The sequence below is a fragment of the Petaurus breviceps genome, unplaced genomic scaffold, assembly GCF_028583685.1.
Source record: "Petaurus breviceps papuanus isolate PSGF00001 unplaced genomic scaffold, PetGlider_PUasm1.0 179, whole genome shotgun sequence".
NCBI lineage: Eukaryota > Metazoa > Chordata > Mammalia > Diprotodontia > Petauridae > Petaurus > Petaurus breviceps.
Window position 1 is genome coordinate 3,853,253 of NW_027185779.1, and position 20,555 is coordinate 3,873,807.

Consider the following 20,555-nt stretch of genomic DNA (forward strand, 5'->3'; position numbering starts at 1 on the left):
AGGGTTCTACCATCTTTCAAGACATCCTTGGCGTCATCCTCTTCTTCTCCTTCACCCCACAAATCCAATCAGTTGCCAAAACAATTTCACTTCTACTCCCACAACTTCTCTTACCTCCATCTACTTCTTTCCATTCACATATATATTAATTCAGGCCCTAATCAACTCAGGTCTGGACTGGCCTGGACTACTCTAATAGTCTCCTAATAGGTCTCCCTGTCTTCAGTTTCCCCTTTCTCTAACCCAGCCTCTACAAAGTTACCAAAGTGATTTTCTAAGTACAGATCTGACCACATCACTCATAACTCAATAAACTCTAGCAGCTCTCTATTAACTTTAAAATCAAGAGCAAACTGTTGTTTGGTATTCAATGGCAATAACCTTGCTCCCACCAATGTTTACAGACTTGTTATACATTACTCCCCTTCATGTACTTTTTGGTATAGAAAAATTGGCCTTTTTCTTCCTCATTCATAACATCATCCTCCATCTCTTGGACTTTTCACTGGCTATCCAAAACACTTGGAATACATTTCATCTCACCTCTCACATAAGTATTTTGTATTTATTTGGCATGTTTGTGTTACTTGCTTCATAAACTGTAATCTCTTTAAAGGTAGGGACTGTTTCATTTTTGTCTTTGTACTACCAGCACCAAGCACAATGCCTGGCACAAAGTAGGCACTTAGTGCTTAAAGACTGATGGCCAAGATAGCTGAAAATAGAAAGCAATATTTCTAACATGATGTAATGGGAATGCAAATTTGGAAGATCTTCCCTGCCCCTAGGCTAAAATGCACCTGAAGCCCTGGGAGGGAGGCTTGTTTTTCAGTAGATACTTCTTGATTGGCCAGTGAGTCAATAAGGTTGTTACATTCTCTGAGCCAGGAAAAGGCTATATAAGCCCTGATGTGTAGCTTTGTTTTGGGACTCACTTTGAAAAGTGTTCTGTGATTTGATCTGAATTATGGGAAGCCGTTGTTGAGAGTCCCCTCGCTTTGAAAAACCCAGATGTGGAAACCCAGATGTTGACTGGGTATGGATGTAATGGTTGGACAGTTTGGAAATCTGTCTACTTGATCTGTTTCTGTCTTGATAATTCTGCCTGTATACTTTGAAGTTCGGGGTGCTAACCTTTTTCCCCTGAACAAGGTAAACGATGTATGTCTGACTGATTAAAGTAAGCTTGTTAACCCATTTTGAGTTGCTTTCCTTTATCAAAGCCGATCCAAGAACCTGTGGTAGCTGCAAACCCTGAGGACGCTTGGGGTGCTTGCTGCTACACACGAGTAGCCAGAGATACTGGCTTAATCTGTCAGGTGGGTAGTTATTCTGTAAGCAATCTGGACCAGAAACCAAATGGATTAATTTAGGTCCCAAAAGAAAAGGACAATAGAGGGAGGGGAAGGGAGTAAGTATTTCTATAGCATCTACTATGTGCCAAGCACTGAGCTAAGCACTTTACAAATATTATCTCTTATTTGATCCTCACAACAACCCTGGAAGGTTGTTATTATCCTCATCATTTGACAGTTGAGAAAATAAAGGCAAAAAAGGTTAAGTGATTTGCCCAGGGTCATACTGGTCTGAGGCTGGGTTTGAGTTCAGATCTTCCCAATTCCAGGTCCAGCACTCTATCCACTGTGCCACACAGATGCCTCAGATAAGCCTCTGGAGGTCAAAGAAAGGCTAAAAGCAAATGGTTCAGTCTTGAACTGGAGAGTGATTGAACTGCAAGGTGATTACAAGACAGTGATGAATAACATTTCAAGGAGCTGGGCCTATAGGAAGGGCCTGGGGATTAAATAACAATGATTAAAGAGGGCCCAAAGAATACCATTTAATGATTTAAACCCATAACACCATATATATAATTCATCTGTTATTCATAGCTTGTTCCTACAAATCCTCTTACTCTGTAATAGTTTTGTTGTAGATTTTAACACATTATGTGTGCTGGACTATAGTTGCAAAGTAAAAGTTAAAAAAATAAAAAATAAAAAGCTGTCAAGGCAGAGAATCCACCCCTTTCACTTCATGCCCTTGAGTTGCAACAACAAAACCTTATCTGAGCTAAGCAGCAACAAGAAGGGGAAACCAGCTGGGCAATCCTGCAATCTATTTTGGGTACAACTCATCCCTTGGTTGAAGCAGATTAAGTCTTCTTATCAGATCTTAAGAATCCAAAAGTCTAGCCAGCACATTTCATATTTGCCTCTGGCACCAACAGGACATTGGAGAGACAACATTGCAGGTGTATTCCTGAATATCAGGCTCCCAGATATCTCTAGCTTTTCTAATTTCCATCCATTTCTAATGCTAGGGTAACTATAAATTCTGAGGGAATGGAAAAGAGAAGAAGGGCTAGGACAAATTCTGAGGACTGTAAAGGATAACGCTTTAAAACAAATGGGACATTCTAAGACTTAAGTACTACAGCCATGACACTGTCAAAGAAAAATTTAAGTAATACTTTGGTGCATACATAATTCACTCCAAAATGCCTATTCTAGGTCAAAGCACCTGAATAAAACAAAGATCTCCTTCTTCATAAATTCAGAGATACTATCAGCAAATAATTAACATTTAGCATTATATCATGTAAAATTGGGGAAAAAACCCTAATAATTTCAATTGCTTAGGACAAGGGCTAAGATGCTTAATTGCAGATAAATAGATGCCTATAAATTATAATTTCCCTTCCAATATACTAACACCTCCTCCTTATGGTGTGATGCTACATGGTAACTTACTAAATCTTGGTAGGCGGGTTGCTCTCCCTATAGCTTCCCATTTTTTCACTATGTTTCTTTATATCAGTCAATAGTCAATATAGCCCCACTGTCAGGGATGCCCAGGATAAATTTCAACTGAATTAATAATCCTGTCAAAACTGCAAGTAGTTATTGGCATATTAAAAAAATTCATGTATACCCATATATATGTAGTAGCAAAAGTAGCAAAAGCTTTTTACAATCTGGGGAACAAACCACAAAAACTACACCACAGGAGAAAAACAGGCCTTTAGCTAAGCTCATTTTATTGTATTATTTCTTACTCTCAAACAGTTTCTCAGTACTATTCCTAAGAAGAAAGAAAGTGTGGTAGAGTGGATATGGGCCTTGCCTACAGCCAGGAAGATGGGTTCAAATCCTACCTCAGGCACATACCAGCTGTGTGATCCTGGGCAAGTCAATGGACCTCTGAAAGCCTCAAGCGACTCTCCTAGACTGTAAAGCACAGAATTAGCATGAAGCATTAGCAGAGGGAACTTCCTGACCAGAAACTCTGCTAAAATCACAGGTCTGGACAAAAAGAGAAAAATAAATCTTAGGTCATGTGACTGACAGGGAATAAGAAAGCAACCAGATCCCAGATATACACTTGTATAGCTCCTACAAATCACTTATTTCTAAAAAATCTTTATCAACCCCTAGTAACAGTGTCTTTACTAAACTGAAGTGGCCTCATGTAGTGGAAAGAGCACAGAGCCAGTCAGAGGGCACAGGTTATAATCCTTCCTACTTACTATGCCTACGTAACTGAGCAAAAATCTTTCTAGGGTCTCAAATCTGGTGAGAGAAACCAAGACTTATAAATATGAACTGATAATAATTCATTCAACTGAAATATATTGGGTCCCTAATTTCTGCAAGGTACAGTGAATGTTATAAAATAAGAATGCTATGAAATATCCCCAAAGAGCTTATATTAGAACTAGGTATGTAATATTAAGAACTAAAACATGACCAATTGGTAAGATTAAGCTGACACTGACAATAAGTATTCTAAATGTTCAAAAAATAAAAATTAATGTTAGCTAGTGTGGTGACAAATAGCTTTAAAACTGCACTATAAGAAATGACAAGGGGAACAGATTCGGAAAAATCTGGGAAGACATCAGCAGAACTAGGAAAATGGATACAAGATGAGCAGAACTAGGAGAACATTGTACATAGTAACAACAACATTGTAATAATAATCAACTGTGAAAGACTTAGCTACTCTAATCAGTAACAATGATACACAACAATTCCAAAGGACTCATGGGGAAAATACTATCTACCTCCAGAAGGAAAACGGATGAATTCTGAGCACACAGTAAAATTATGTATTTTTTCACTTTATTTTTCTTGCTTTTTTTGGCAACATGGCTAAAGTGGAAATATGTTTTATATTATTTTATATGTATAATGGGTATCATATTTCTTGCCTTCTCGATGAAGGAGGAAGAGAATGTGGAACTGAAAATAAAAATAAAGTTATTGATATTAAAAAAGTAGCATCAACTTTAATAAAAATAAACTGACCTCGGCTTTGAAAAACAGACATAATTTGAATAGACATAAAAGAAAAAGAATAGCATTCTAGATAAGGAAAATAACATGGAAAAATACAGAAAGGGCAATGTTGTATGGACTGAATTATCTATCTAGATCACTGGGATCAAACTCAAATAGAAATGAGAGAAACTAAAGGAGACATAAAGATCCCTGTAAGCTGCATACTGGCTTGATTTGAAAATGTAATATTATTTATTTTTTATATTTTTATTTATTTTGTTAAATATTTCCCAAGTACATTTAATCTGGGCTGCAGGCCTGCACGTTTGACAACTCTGATCTAGAGAATGGTCTCCAATGTTTCCTTTACATGCAGAGATACAATCTTAACTGACACAATAAGTTTGAAAATGCTTTGCAAAGTCAAAAGTGCTACATAAATAAAAGGGATTAATTTTGCAACGAAATGTTTCATAAAACTCAACAATTACATACTAATTTTATATTATGCAAATAATAGATAAGTAGACTATATTATCTCTCCAGTTTTTCTAATATTTCTTTTTCACCTTTTAATCTTTGAAAAAATAACTAAAAAAACCCAAATTGGAATGTGTAGAACTGAAAGTTCACCAATGAAAATTCAAGATGGGTTCTTAAAATTAACTTTACTTCTATTTTTAGCATCTAAGTAATTTTTAAATAATATTTATCCAGAAAAACAAATCTTCTAAGATATCTTAAAAACTAACTTTTAATTATTTAATATGTAACTCATTTTATTTACTATACAAACTTTAACCTTACACTCAAACATTAACATTTTCAGCTGACTGTTTTAATTATGTTAATACCAGCCTGAGCCAGTTCCACATTGAAGGCTCTCAATGCAAAAGCAGAGCTTCGGGCTTCTTCAGGCAGTAACAGGCAACATAAATATCCTTCATAGTCCCGTTTCCTACAAATAAAGACAGACAAACAAAAAGTTATTAGTTGCTTTTTAAATTCTGTATAAAAATACATTCGTCATGTCAATTTATAAACAGCAAACTTTCAATCCTGAATAGGCTTGAAGATCAAGATCAGTGTGAAAAAATTTTTACTTATTAATTCAGACACAAATTAGGTATCTTACAATCTTTTATTTTATAACTGCTGTACTGAAATTTCTTATTTTACTTCCTCTCAAGGCCAAATACAGACAAACTGTACCACAGGATACTTTCTGGGGGGATAAGGCCAACTTTTCAAAACATTAAGAAAAAACTGTCAGGACAATAGTACAAGTGGTTTTTGTTTTTGTTAATAGCCATATACTTTACAATTTAAAAAATTACATAACCCTGAAAAATGATAAAGCTCATTTTTTAAAAAATGACAGCTAGGTGGCACAATGGATAGACTGCTGGTCCTGGAGTCAGGAAGACTCATCTTCTTGAGTTCTAATCTGACCTCAGACACTTACTAGCTGTGTGACCCTGGGTAAATCACTTAATCCTGTTTGCTCAATTTCCTCATCTGTAAAATGAGCTACAGAAGGAAAAAGCAAACTACTCCAGTATCTTTATGAAGAAAATCTTAATTAGGGTCACAAAGTATCAAATGTGACTGAAAAACAACTAAACAACACCAAAGTTTAAGAATAATGAAATACTTAACATACATTGGTTGGTCTTAACAATGCAGTATCTACAATTTAAATTCTTTCAGAACTACTTTTGCTTTAAATAGGTCAAACAGTAACAGATATAGACATCAAATTACAAAAATAATAAGCTACAGTGTTCTTTCCATTATATTTTTATCGTTTAAAGCAATTTATATACTATGAGGTTTTTTTTTTTTAGTTTCAGAAAAAAAAAAACCATGATGCAGTATTCTATGGACTTTGCAGGGGGGAAGTAATCTTTGTCCAATTCTGAAACCTTCTTTTGCAATTTGACTTAAACAAAAAGTTTTCAATGGCAGTATTTTTACCACCTTATCACAAACAAGTGATCTAAAACAGCAATGTGATTTCTGCCACTAGGGGGCACCAAGAAATTAAAAACAAAAATGGTCAAGCAAACTGTCAAAATGTTAGATAAGAATCCAGCCCAAATGCTTCTCTATTGGGGAATCTAACTTGCTATCAGTTCCAAAAAATATTTCTGGGCTAAGTTTTCTAGAATAAAGGGTTTTATCTGATTGTAACTATCTAAACCAAAATAACTTTTATGCTTTATGAGGTACAACATACTCCCAGCATTTGCAATATTACTATCAGGATCTAAGGATTGAGCCCAAATAACACTAAGAGAAAATCTTATGGCTTATATCTTCACCTCTGCTAAGGCAGGCCATAGGGAGGGTGTACATGTAAAACTATAATTTGTTGTACTCATTCTCACTCCAAATAAGTCATTTCAGACAGGAGTTCATAGGACACAAATAAAAACTTCCCCCTGGCTAGTGAATTCAAGATATTTTTAAGTTTCTAGTTGCTAATAAAAATACACATAGGAGTTTTTGCTCAGAATCCCCATTTCATTTACTCATACAAAAATCAGCTCCTACCTCTGGAAAATCACATGCACATACCCTTCCACAATACAAAGCAAATAACTATAGGAACACTAGTCATACTGTATGGTTTCATGCTTTTCCTTTTTTCTATTATTTTCTTTAATGTGATATAATTTTTTTTTTTTTAAGCAATCAGGGTTAAGTAACTTGCTCAAGGTTACACGGCCAGTTATTTCTGGGTGTGGTGCTGAGTGTCTGAGCCCAGGATTCGATCTCCAGGTCGTCCCAACACTGGAGCCAGTGCTCTTACTTGCTGAGCCACCTGGCCGCCCCTAAGCAATTGGGGTTAAGTAACTTGCTCAAGGTTACACGGCCAGGTGTTTCTGGGTGGGTGCTAAGTGTCTGAGCCCGGGATTCAATCTCCAGGTCTTCTCAACACTGGAGCCGGTGCTCTTACTCGCTGTGCTACCTGGCCGCCCCCTAATGTGATATAATTACAACAGGACGCTAGAAAAGATGAGTCTAAAAAACAGTAAAGTACTTCCTTCTCCCTTTTATTTATTATCTTAGCACTGTTAATATTTAAGACACCTAGTATGCAGCAAGAAACAATTTATAATAAGGTAAAAACTATATTCATTTAAATTGAGTCTGCTGGGTACCACCAACCATAAGTTACCAGTGAGAGACTGTCCTCAAAATATTCCTTTCCCTGAAGTTTTCTATTTCCTTTGACTCTTGTTTAACTTACTTAGCACAATAGCACAAGCTGGGTGTGACTTAATACTTAATGACAGGGCTTTGTTCATAGCCTAAATAACCTAATTTCTTGGTTAAGAACACAAATTCCATAGAGTATCAGCATGGAAAGGTTAATGTAATGATTGCTTTTGCAAAATGTTCTTGTGGGGGGGAAAAGCCTTTTATTTGGAGAATAAAAAAATTGTATGTATGTGTGCCTGTGTGTTTGGGGAAAGGGAGGGACAGAAAGAAAGAGGGAGAGAGAGAATTTATGCATATGTGTTGAACCCTAAATGCCTTCAGTGATCTCTCTCCAAAATTTTTTTTTGAGGGGCAACTGGGGTTAAGTGACTTGCCCAAGGTCACATGGCTAGTAAGTGTTAAGTGGCTGAGGTCACATTTGAACTCAGGTCCTCCTGACTCCAGGGACAGTGCTCTCTCTATACACTGTGCCACCCTAACTGCCCCTCTCTTCAAATTTCTTATAGAACATTTCCTGAAAGGATATTTTTGCTCCTTTGTTCTTATTCAACTTTGTGTGGGACTTAGTTTGCAATATGATCATAAGCTCCTTGAGAGCAAGGTTGTTTTTCATCTTTGTCCTTTGTGAATAATACTCTGTAGCCTTTAAAACATATTTGTTCAATCAATCAAGAAATGTTTGTTAATTACCTATTACATGCCAGATACCATGCACTAGAGATACAAATAAAGAATCAAACAACTCCTGATCCCAAAGACCTTTTGAATTTAATTATACTGATTCAAGGGAACCATATTCTCAATTTATGGGCTTTTCTTCTAATGATATTCTAAAAATTTCCTGATCTTCTGAGCCCCAATTTGAAGTGGTCCCTTAGATGGGCTCTAGGGAAATGGGCTCATACTGCTGAATTTCAAAAATGTTTAAAGCATTTGAGAGGCAGAATGACCTGGTGAAAAAAAAAATAGTCTCAGGGCAAAAAAGACTGAAATCTTACCCCCAGCTTGGCTGATCACAGGTCTTTGTTTTATTTACCAAATGAGAACTGTTATATGTTCTTGTTCTCCAGATGATTAATGATATGTGTGAAACACTTCAAGTTTCTCAAACGAAAACAATGCATGAATTCATGTCATTGCTATACTACTGTATTGCTTATCTTTGACACATTTTAAATGGATGAATCTTTCCAAAAACATACAGCATTTGACTGAAGATCAAGAGTTCTCTGCTTCAAATCTTGTAACCCTCTTCGGCTACCTCAACTTTTTAGTCACTCAAGTTACTCTAGGAATTTCAACCCCTTTCTCTTCTCAGTATCAACCCAGCAAACCTGCTGGGTGACTGAAGAAACAAGTGGCTGCCCTTAGCCTCCACTAAGACTTCCTTTAACTATTTAAAGCTAACAAAATGAAATTTCTGGCAAATTCCAACTTCTCCATGCCATGTTAAAGTTGCCTCTGCTCCTCCTCTCCTGGAGCCAATGTTTCCTTGATTTGCTGGTCCATTTTTTCACTGTGAGCTCTAGAGATCCCAGTCCATCTCAACAACCCAAAGATACTCAGATCTTCCCCCCCCCCATCCCCCATCCTCATGTAATGAAGATGCTGTGTATCTCTATGGAACATTCTTGAACTTGACCTGGGATCCTAACCACTTTCAAGGACACACAAGCTTAGTGCTAAAAGACTCTGGGATGACACAACAATCCTGTGACAACAGTTGAGAGGGAGCTTTGTCAAAGGATTGGCCACTGAACCAGGAAGAACCATTTACTCAGAAAACTTTAAGGATGGTAAGATCCCCTCTCTACTCTTCTGTCCATAAAGTGTGACACGAAACTCTCTGTGGGACTTCTTAGGAGGTTGGGAAGGTGGGAAATGTAGCTGGACTGCTTGGATATGGCAAAAAGTATACACCGCTTAGCTCCAGATTAATAGGTACTATACTCTACCTTCACTACTCTTTTTTTTTAGTTTCACTTAAACCCACCACACCCTCAGACTAGCATCTACATTTCTCTTTCTCATTACAGCCAAACTCCTAGAAATTGTCATCTATGCATTTTGCCTTTCTTTGCTTCCTTTCCTCCCACTTACTTCTCAAAGTCTTGAATTCTCACTTCTCAAGAAAATTATCTCAACAATGTTACCAACAATCTTAACTACTAGATCCAATGGTCTCTCCTTAGTCCTCATCCTTCTTAACCTCTCCATACCATGTGACACTTCTGATCATCTTCTTCTACCAGTGGTAGGAAATCTGGGCCTCGAAGCTGGCCCGAAGGTTCCCCACCCCTGAGACACTCTTCTCTTTTAGCTTTCATGAAATAGCTCTCTCCTGTCCCCCCTACTTTTCAGAACTTCTCAACTCCTTCTGACAGATCGTCATTCATGTCTCATCTCCAAACCATAGGTGTCCCCCAGAGCTCTGTCTTAGTTATTCTTCTCTTTTTTCCTCTTGTTGCTACCAGCTCCCATATGTTTAATTCTTATCTATATATCTAGTCCTAGCTTCATTCTCACATCACCAACTACCTCCTGGATATCCCACAGACATCTCAAACTCAACATGTCCAAAACGAATTCTAGGTCCTCTGTAAAACCCATCCCCCTCCTCCAAACTTTACTATTTCTGTTAAAGGTACCATATTTCTACTCTCCAAAAAAGTTCTCAACCTCCTTTCCCTCTCCCTTCAACTCCAATATAAAATCATCTGACAAGTCTTGCTGATTCTACCTCAGGACATCTCTCATTAGTTCTCTTCCCTCTATGTTGCCACTACCTTATTTTAGGCTCTCATCACATATGATCTAGACAGCACGGCATGGTGAAAATAGTGATAAATATGTAATCAGGAAAACCTGGGTTTGAGTACCACCCCAGGCATACTAGCTATGTGACCCATGGCAAGTTGCTTAACCCTTCTTGGCCTCAGTTTCCTCATCTGTAATATGAGAAGACTCAATGACCTCCAAGATCCATTCCAGTTCAACTCTATGATGTACGATCCTGTGACTATTCAAGCATTCTCCTAACTGAACTTCTGGCTTCCAGCCTCTCCCTTCCCTATCCTCCACACAGCTGCAAAAATAATCTTCTTAAAGCACAAATCTACTATGTCAGTCTCCTGATGAAAGATAAAATACAAATTCCTTAGCTTGGAATTTAAAGACCTTCAGAACTTGGCTCCTGCTTACCTTCCTAGTCTTATTTTACAACATTTCCCCCTCACATACTCTGTCTCAAACTGGACATCTGAAGTTTCTTGAACTTGGAATTATATTTCCCAACTCTGTGCCTGTTCACAGGCATTCACATCCATGCCTGGAAAGCACTTCCTCTCAAGAGAATCCCTAAATTTCCTCAAAGCTCAGCTTAAGCGCAAAGTCTGAGATAAAGCATTTTCTGGTTCCTATAATTGTTAGTACTTTCTCCCTCCACAAATTATCAGGGAAACATTTACCTGTTTATATGTTAGGCTATATTCTACCTGCCTAGTTCCAGAGGCATTACAAACTCCTTGAAGGCTGAGTGCCTACCCAGGACCCCTAGATATTATGCCTTTGTATGCTGGAGAACTTTACACATTGTAGCCACTTAATAGTTTGACTGGACTGGGATTTCTAGTATCTACAAAAGTTAATCTTCTCTTCAAACTTCTTGGCTCTTCTGAACATCATAATAAATAGATTAAGTTATTTGTGCATTTATGTTGAGATGGTTTTTGCTCAAGCAGTTTCCTGAACTTGGAATGCCCTTTAGCATATCTTACCTCTTGACTGTTGAAATATTATTTATCTTTCAAATACTAGCTTGGGGGCAGCCAAGTAGCACAGTGAGTAAGAGCACCGGCCCCAGAGTCGGGATGACCTAGGATCAAATTTGGGCCCAGACACTTAGCACCCACCCAGAAACACCTGGCCGTGTAACCTTGAGCAAGTTACTTAACCCCAATTGCTTATGGGCGGCCAGGTGGCTCAGTGAGTAAGAGCATCGGCCCTAGAGTCGGGATGACCTGGGATCAAATCCAGGCTCTGATACTTAGCACCACACCCAGAAATAACTGGCTGTGTAACCTTGAGCAAGTTACTCAACCCCAATTGCTTTAAAAAAAATATACTAGCTTGAATCTCACCTATTCCCATGATTCTCTGAGTTTCTATTTAATGATATAATTATTTGTAAGTTATCACCTGAGGCAGGGAGGTGGCACAGTGGGTAGAGTGTCAGGCCTGGAGATAGGAAGACTCCTCCTCCTAAGTTCAAATTCAGGCTCAGACCCTTACTACCTGTGTGACCCTGGGCAAGTCACTTAACCCTGTTTGCCTCAGTTTCCTCATTTGTAAAATGAGCAGGAGATGGCAAATCACTTTGCCAAGGAAACCCCCAAGGGGCTCATGAAGAATAGGACATGACTAAAAACAGTCTGAAAAGCATCACCTCAGTCTACCCTTCTGTTTAGGTCTATGTTCAATCTGATTCCAATATGTTTTGGGAATACAAAGACAAAAAATGGAATTTACATAGAGGGATGGAGGGAAGGAGTAAGTCAATTAAAAAATATATATATAGAGAGAGAGCAAATAACATGGGGGGATCAGGGGTGTGAATAAGAAATGCTTTGTGTATAAGGCACTTATTACATGTTTGCTGAATTAAAATGAATTTATCCTAGAGGCAAAAGGTTGTCACTGAAGTTTACTTAGTAGGGGAGTGAAATGGTCAGACCTATGCTTTATGAATGTCAATTTGACATCTGGGAAAAGAAGCAGAGAGACAGATTAGAAGGCTATTGCAGTAGTTCAGGTGAAAGAAAATGATGGCCTGAACTAGATTAGTAGCTGTGTAAATAGACAGGAAAAAAAAACCTGTTATGAGAGCATGTTCAAGTAGAACCAAGAAGATATGGTGATTGACTGGATATGAGAGGTAAAGGGGAGGGAAAAGTCATATCTATAAGGTTATAAAACTGGGTGAAATAGAGAAATTATAAAGAGAGGTGGATTTAGAAGGAAAGAAAATGAATGTGATTTTGAACATTATATTTGAGACATCTAGGTGGAGTTATCCAGCAGGCAGCTGGTAATGAAAAACAGGAACTCAAGAGAGAATTAAAGACTATATGTTGGCTTGGAAGTCACTTGCATAGAGATGATCATTGAATTAACAGGAACAAGTACCAATCAACAAACATTTATTAAATACCTATTACCTTCCAATGACTGGGATTACAGACACAAGTGAAGCTTACATTCTACAGTTCTACACTCTGGCAGAAAAAACATATACACATGTAAGCATATACAGAAGGTGCAGGACGAGTTCTGGGATGCAAAAATGTATGATAGGTAGAATATGGACAATGAAGTAACAAAGGAGACTAAGAAGTGATCAGAGAGGCAGAAGAACCACAAGAGCAATGTTTCAAAAACCAAGGGAAAATAATGTCCAGGAGGACTGTGAAATGTTGCATATACATCAAGAAGGTTGAGGAATAAGACAAGTAATTAAGAAATTGTGGATAAATTGAGTGCTATGGTTGGACACCAGATAATAAGGGGTTTGGAGGTAAAGTAGAGGAGGCAACGAATATAGATGGTTACTAATGGCATACTGCTATATTCCCAGTCACCTGGACTGAAAATCCCTACTTGTAAAAATCTGTCTGTCCAAGCCCCAACTGAGGTATCACATTTTCCATGAAGTCATTCATGATCCCATCAAGACAGAAAAAATATCTAGTCAAAAATCTGTCACAGTATTTTTTCTCTGGAGGGGGGAAGGCAAGGCAAATGGGGTTAAGTGACTTGCCCAAGGTCACACAGCTAGTTAAGTGTCAAGTGTCTGGGGCCTGCTTTGGAATCAGGTACTCCTAACTCCAGGGACAGTGCTCTATTCACTGTGCCACCTAGCCACTCCACTAATCCCCTATTTTAAAGGCAGATTCATTTCATCTTTATTATACATAATACAATGGCACTTAAATGTCAACTGGATTTTGGACTCTATACAGGCAGGTGTCAACTCATCCTAATAATTAACCCAGAAGCTAGTACACTGTCGGCACTTAGTAAGCATTCAATAAAAAGATAATAATAATAATAATAATGATAATGATAAAGATATAGTCAATTCAAGAAGTATTTTTTTAAGACTCAGGAAGGAGACTATATCCAGGAGGACAGTTTTTAATTAATATTAAATATTAATTTTTAAAGTGAAATGAACCTTGCTATAATGTAATTCCCTATAGAAAGGTATTCATTTTGAGAAGTGTAGTATCAGGGAGTAAAGTGCTGTAAAGTAGTAAAGTGCTGGCCCCAGAGTCAGGAGGACCCAAGTTTGGTTCCAGACTCAGACGCCCGAACACACACACACATACACACACACACACACACATACACACACACACAAACTAGCTGTGTAACCTTGGGCAAGTTACTTAACCCCAATTGCCCTCCAAAAGGCAAAGAAAAAAAAATAGAAATGCAGTATCGATGTTAGGAGGGGCAGAGCCAAGATGGTAGAGTAGAAGCAGGAAAATCCCCTAAGCTTCCCCCATAACCACCTCAAATACCTATAAAATATGACTCTAAACAAACTTTCGAGCTACAGAACCCACAAAGTGAGAGAGAGAAACAAATCTATCACTGAAGGCAGGCCAGCAGGAAGGGTCAATCTCAGAGTGCCAGGAGCAGAGCCCAGCCCCATGTAAGCCCACTGTTTTAGCCTCAGGATGGCCCAACCAGCCCCAGCTGGAAGGACTTCGGGAGAGTGGATCGCCAGCAGCTGTGACAGTTTCCAGAATTATCAACCCATAAATGCCAAAGGCAAAGTAAAAGATCAGTGTGGACTTTGGGAACAGGGGGTCTGGAAGTGCGATCTGGCCTCTGCCCCCAGAGGGAGAAGCAGCTGAGGCATGGCGGCCACATGGCTGCTTCAAAGCTCCTGGCTTGAGATTGTAGGGGGACCAAGCAATAGGTGTGAGGGGTAACTGCTCTTGCTTTAACCTGCTTGGATCTGGATTGCTATCTTGGGTGAAGGTCCTGTGGTGTGTGACCAGATGCCAGAGCCTGTGAGGCTTCTGAAGAGGGCACCCAACTAATAGCTCCAGCAGCTGAGAAAACCCCAGTGATTTGGGACAAAGCTCTCCTCTCTGGAAGCAGAGTTCTACTGTGGCAAAAAGCTCAAAAGTCAAGTAATTGAGTGGCAACATGAACAAGCAAAGGAAGCAAAGCAAGCACAGCAATCCAACTTTACACTCCTATTTCGGGGACAAAAAGAATCAAAGCATGGAATGGCAGGAAGACAATGAAGTCAGAACTCCTGCACCAAAAGCTTCCAAGAAAATTATGAACTGGTTACAAGCCATAGAGGAGCTTAAGAAGGATTTTGAAAATCAAATAAGAGAAGTGGAAGAAAAATTGGGAAGAGAAATGAGAATGATTCAAGAAAATAATGAAAAGAGTCAACAACCTGACTAAAGAAAATAAGACCTTAAAAAATAGACTAACTCAAATGGCAAAAGAGGCCCAAAAAGCCAATGAGAATAGTGCATTAAAAAACTGAATTTGCCAGATGGAAAAAGAATCTCAAAAGCTCACTGAAGAGAATCATTCCTTCAGAATTAGATTGGACCAAATGGAAGTTAGTGACTTTATGTCTTTAAATAGAAGGCAACGTGAAATATCTCACTGGAAAAACCATTGACCTGGAAAATAGATCCAGGAGAGATAATTTAAAAATTACTGGACTACCTGAAAGCCATGATCAAAAAAAAAGAACCTAGAAATCATCCTTCAAGAAATTCTCAAGGAAAATTGCCCTGATGTTTTAGAACCACAGGGCAAAACAGAGGTTGAAAGAATTCACCCATCATCTCTTTAAAAAGATACCAAAAAGAAAACTCCTAGGACTATCATAGACAGGTTCAAGAGTTCCAAGATCAAGGACAAAATATTACAAGCAGCCAAGAAGAAACAATTTGAATATTGTGGAAACACAATCAGGATAATACAGGATCTGGCAGCTTCTACATTGAGGGACTGAAGGGCTTGGAATATGATATTCTGGAGGTCAAAAGAGCTGGGATTAAAACCAAGAATCACCTACCCAGAAAAACTGAGTATCATGTTTCAGGGGAAAATATGGTCATTCAGTGAAATAGAGGACTTTCAAGCTTTCTTGATGAAATAACCTGAGCTGAATAGAAAATCTGACATTTAGATAACAAGAAGCAAGAGAAGCATGAGAAGGTAAACAGGGAAAAGAAATCATAAGGAACTTATCAAAGTTGAACTATTAACATTCCTACATGGAAAAAAGATAATTGTAACTTAAGAAACTTTTATCAGTATGAGGATAGTTGAAGGGAATATAAACATATATGTGTGTGTATGTACATGCATATATATGTCTATATAGGAGGGTATATGGGCATATGAATACATATGTGAGTATGTGTATATATGTACAGGTATACATAGATAGAGGGCACAGGATCAATTGAATAGGAAGGGATGATACTTAAAAGGTGAAATTGAGAGGTGAGAGAGGAATATAATGAGAGGAAAAGGGTAAATTATCTCATAGAGAAGAGTAAAGGGAAAACCATTACAATGGAGGGGAAGAACAGAAAGGCAAAAGGGAATGGGGTCAACCTTCCTCTCATTGAATTTGGCTTAGAGAATGACATACACACTAAATAGGGTATCTCACCCTATAGGAGAGTAGAGGGAAAGGGGATGAGAGGGGGGATGGAGGGAAGGGCAGGTTGGGGGGAGGGTAGTTAGAAGCACACACTTTTGAAAAGGGACAGGGTCAAAGTAGAGAATAGAACAAGTGGGGGGTTGGATAGGATGGAGGGAAATATAGTCAGTCTTTCTCAATGTATCCACTAAGGAAATGTTTTGCATAACTACACATGTACAACCTATATTGAATTGTTTATCTTCACAGTAAGGGTGGGTAATGAGGGAAGAAGGGAAAGAATTTGGAATTCAAAGTTTTAAAATCAAATGTTTAAAAAAATTATTATTATTATTATTATTACATGCAACTGGGAAATAAGATATATAGGCACCGGGGGATGGAGATCCATCTTGCCCTACTGGAAAGTCTGAGGAGGGATGAGGGAGGATATAGGAGGGAGCAGATTGGGGAAGGGGGTATACAGTGGGATCACTGTTTTGGGGTGGTGGGTAGGGGAAAGATAGGGAGAAAATGCATAACTCAATATCTTGTAGAAATGAATGATGTAAACTAAAAATAAACATAAAAATTTAGTAAAAAAAAAAAAAGAAGTATAGTATCTTATAGTAAGTCAAGAAGCATTTATTAAGTGCTTACTATGTGCCAGGTACTACACTAAGTACTACATAAACAAAGATATGCAAAACTATGGTCCCTGTCCTCAATGGCTCATATTTTAATGGAAGAAACAACATGCAATAACTATATACATAGATATATTTAATATAAGTAGAAAATAATCTCAAAAGGAAAGCACTAGCAGCTGAGAGGGACCAGGAAAGGTGTCCTGCAGAAGTAAAGATTTAAGCTGAGTCTTGAAAGAAACCTGAGAAGCTGGGAAGAGTGTTAAAGATGGCAATCATTCAAGGCAATCAGGACAGCCAGTGTAAAGACACAAATATGAGAGATTGTGGTATCTTATAGGAGAAGAAGCAGGTAGGAATATGTAGCTAAATCACCGTTTACAGAAGTATAAGAAGACTGGAAAGGTAGGAAGGGGCCAGGTTGTAGAAGACTTTAAATAACAAAGAGAGGAATTTATATTTCATCCTTTATGTAAAAGAGAACCAATGGAGTTTAATGATTATGGTAAGTCACACTATTATACATTGATATGACAGTGCATTACACTGCACTTTAGGGAGATTACTGTGGTTGCTGAGTGGAATATGAACTGGAATGGGGAGAGATCTGAAACAGAGAAATCAACCTGAAGGCTACAGCAATAACCTTGGTATGACAGGATAAGGGCCCGCACCAGGTTAGTAGCTGTATAACTAGAGAGAAGGGAACATATATATGAAAGATGTTTCAAAGGTTGAAACAACAAAATTTGGTAATAGACTGGCTATATGGAGTAAATCAAGAAGTCATGGATGACACTGAGGTTGGTGGGTGGTGGCATCCTCAGTAATAAGAAATTGTTGAAGGGGTTAGACATGTTATATTTGAGATGCCTACAGGACATAATAATTTAAGACACCTAAATGTCAGCTGGTAATTGCGACTCTCAATCAGTAGAGAAATGAGGGCTGGATATATAGATCTGAGAATCATCTGCATTGAGAAGCACTGATAAGTCCACAGTTTTATCAGGGTAACAAAGCAGCTGTGGAAAAATTGAAAAAAAAATTGGTTAAAGGACTTCATATAAATATAGGATTGTGCAAAAAAATAATAAAAAGCTAAAGTTAAACAAATGGTTACTTTTACTTCTTTATGTGATTCACTTCCTGCTTCAAAAATAAAAGTAACCACAAACAAGGCATTCAATCTCTCTGTTTCCAGCATTTACTCTGTTTCCTATGCCTGGAAAGCTCTTCCTTCTCATGTCCCTCTTATGGCTTCCCTGGCTTCCTTCAAGTCCCAATTAAAATCCCATCATCCTCAGGAAGGCTTTCCTAACTCTTCTCTCTATTAATTATTTCCTATTTATCCTGTATATAGCTGGTTTGTACATATTAGTTTGATTGTTGTCTTCCCCATTAGATTGTGAGCTCTTTTAGAACTGGGGCTCTCTTTTGCCTCTTTTTTGAATCCCCAGTGCTTAGCATAAAGCCCAGCACACAGCAGGCATTTTAAGTGTTTCCTGACTGCCTGACTTTTGCCTCCTCACCCCCAAAAAATGATCATCGTAAAGTAAAATCTCAACATGGATAACCTGGCAGTAGCAAACAATAGTCCTGCTTAAATGAGTGGAAGCCAATAGGCACCTATATTCAATCAAATGCTACCTATTCTAATTTTACTTCTTCAGCAACCCTCATATCCCATCTTTCTCTCCACTCATCCCACAAAAAAAAAAATCTAATTCAGTCCCCCATAATCTTTTTGCTTGGTCTATAGCAACAGTCAATAAATTGCTATGCCTGCAATCAGCCTCTTCAATCCATCACAGCTACCAAAATATTTCTAAAGTAAGAGACTGACCATGTCACTCTCCTACTGAAAAAAGATACAGTGGTTCCCTTTTGTCTCTAGGAAAAATTACAAACTCCTCCAGCATTTAAAACCCTTTACAACATGATTCCAACCTGTCTTACCATATATCATTCCCCCCTCACACTCTTGTCCCAGCTAAACTGGTTTATTTGATGGTCCCCAACAGCGTATCTCCATCAATAATGACCTGGGTCTACAGTCAAAAAGACCTGAGTTCAAGTCAAGTCTCTTATACTTACTAGTTATTGTGATCCTAGACAAGTCACTTTAACTCTGCCAGGCACACACTGGTCTCTTAATAAGAGCTTGTTAAGTGAATGCTTATTAAAATTAGATGCCGGTCAATTTGGGGAATAGCAAAATAAATTGTGGCACGTTGATGTAATTCAACATTACTGTGCTGTAAGAAATGAAAAACTCGAGGAATAGAGAGATGCACGGAGAGATCTACTAACCTAACGTAGAATGAAGGAAGCCCAGATAAGGAAAAAATAAACTTAGAGATTACCACAACGGTAGACGGAAAGAACCACCCGAAAAAAACCCAAAAGTGAGCACTGCGAAATTATCGGGAACAAGCACGGCCAGCTGGGAAGAGAAGAAATGGGAAGACCCTCCCACCACGTGTATTTTCGATGTAATGATTAGTTGTGCTCTCATTTTTCTCTAGTCTTTAAAAATAACAGGATAACATTCCGAGAGAAGAGTGAAGAGCACAGCTGGGAACCACGGTGAAGTGAAATAACAAAAGACGGAAATAAGAACTGATGGTAAAACAAATGGATGGATGCTTCTTGAACTGAGGTGAAGCAGAGCCCAAGGTCACAGGAGGGGCCGCGAGGGGGGTCATCTCCGGGGCCCCGCCGACACCCTCCTCCGGCCCCAGGAGTCGTTCTCTCTCCCCTCCCCTCCGCAAGCCCGGAGGACGGCGGAGCCTTAGGGGGCGGTGGCGGCGGCGGCGGCGGCGGCCTCGGGCCGGAGCTCACCGGAGCAGCTCCATGCAGTACAGGTCACTGCCGGGGGCTTCTGTCCGACTGGACGCGGTCGCGCTTCGTCCCAAGACCACTGGTGCCGGAAGCCCCCTCCCGCGGGCGCTTAGACCCCGGGGCACGTGGCCAAGAAAGCAGCAACCGGAGCTGAGGCGGAGAAGGCCCCAGCCCAGTGCCAGAGCGGGGGCCGCCATGACACCCGGACACCTCTGACCTTTTACCTTTCACACAGCCTCAGGCGCCTGCGCAGCCCCGCCCTAGCGCCGCCCCCTCCTTCTCTCTCCTCCCAGTCCCCACACGCTCTCTCTTCTGTTCGCTTTCCTCCTGTACTCGTTTTCTGCCCTGTCTCTCATTTTCCCTCACACATCTGTCTGTCTTCTGAATCTTCTCTGCTTTTCTCTTTCCCGCCTCATCCCCCCTTTGGTCCTTTCCTTTCTGTACATCCTCCGCCGCCTTCTACCCCCCCCCCCCCAGTCCCACCTGTCCGCCTCCATCCCTTACCTTTCCTTGTGCCGCCGCTTCTCCCCGCCTTCTCCACCTACTTCTCACCTTCCTTTCTCTTTCTCCTTTCGATGCCCCTCTGCCCTGCACCACTTGTTGCCCTCATTTCATTTCCTTTCTCCCAATTAAAGCCAACAGGCATTGCTTAATTGTCTACTATGTGCCAGGTACCGTACTAAGAGCTGGATCCAAAAAGAAAGGCCAAAGATAAGCCAAACAAAAGAAACTATCAATAAACAGTTATTAAATAACCTGCTATGTCAGACCCTGTGCTAAGAAATAGAGATAAAAAGAAAACCCAAGAACAAAAACCAAATGAAAGAAACAGTGGATCACTCAATAAACATTTATTAAACA

At 39.2% G+C, this 20,555-nt stretch overlaps 1 protein-coding gene across 4 annotated transcripts in view; it reads right to left on the reverse strand.

Moving 5' to 3' along the window:
• Positions 1-19,949, reverse strand: part of NDUFAF6 (NADH:ubiquinone oxidoreductase complex assembly factor 6) — a 51,737-nt gene extending 31,788 nt beyond the window's left edge. For 2 of the 4 annotated variants that reach the window (XM_069086598.1, XM_069086599.1), the window contains exons 1-2: positions 19,695-19,949; positions 5,142-5,241 (exon numbers count right to left, since the gene is read on the reverse strand). In XM_069086598.1, coding sequence (XP_068942699.1) covers positions 5,142-5,241; positions 19,695-19,891 — 297 coding nt within the window. In that variant the 5' untranslated portion in view covers positions 19,892-19,949. Of the gene's footprint in view, positions 1-3,157; positions 3,275-5,137; positions 5,242-19,694 lie in introns of those variants that run through there. The other 2 variants (XM_069086600.1, XM_069086601.1) reach the window with 2 other exon arrangements.
• Between the last annotated feature and the right edge of the window lie 606 nt (positions 19,950-20,555).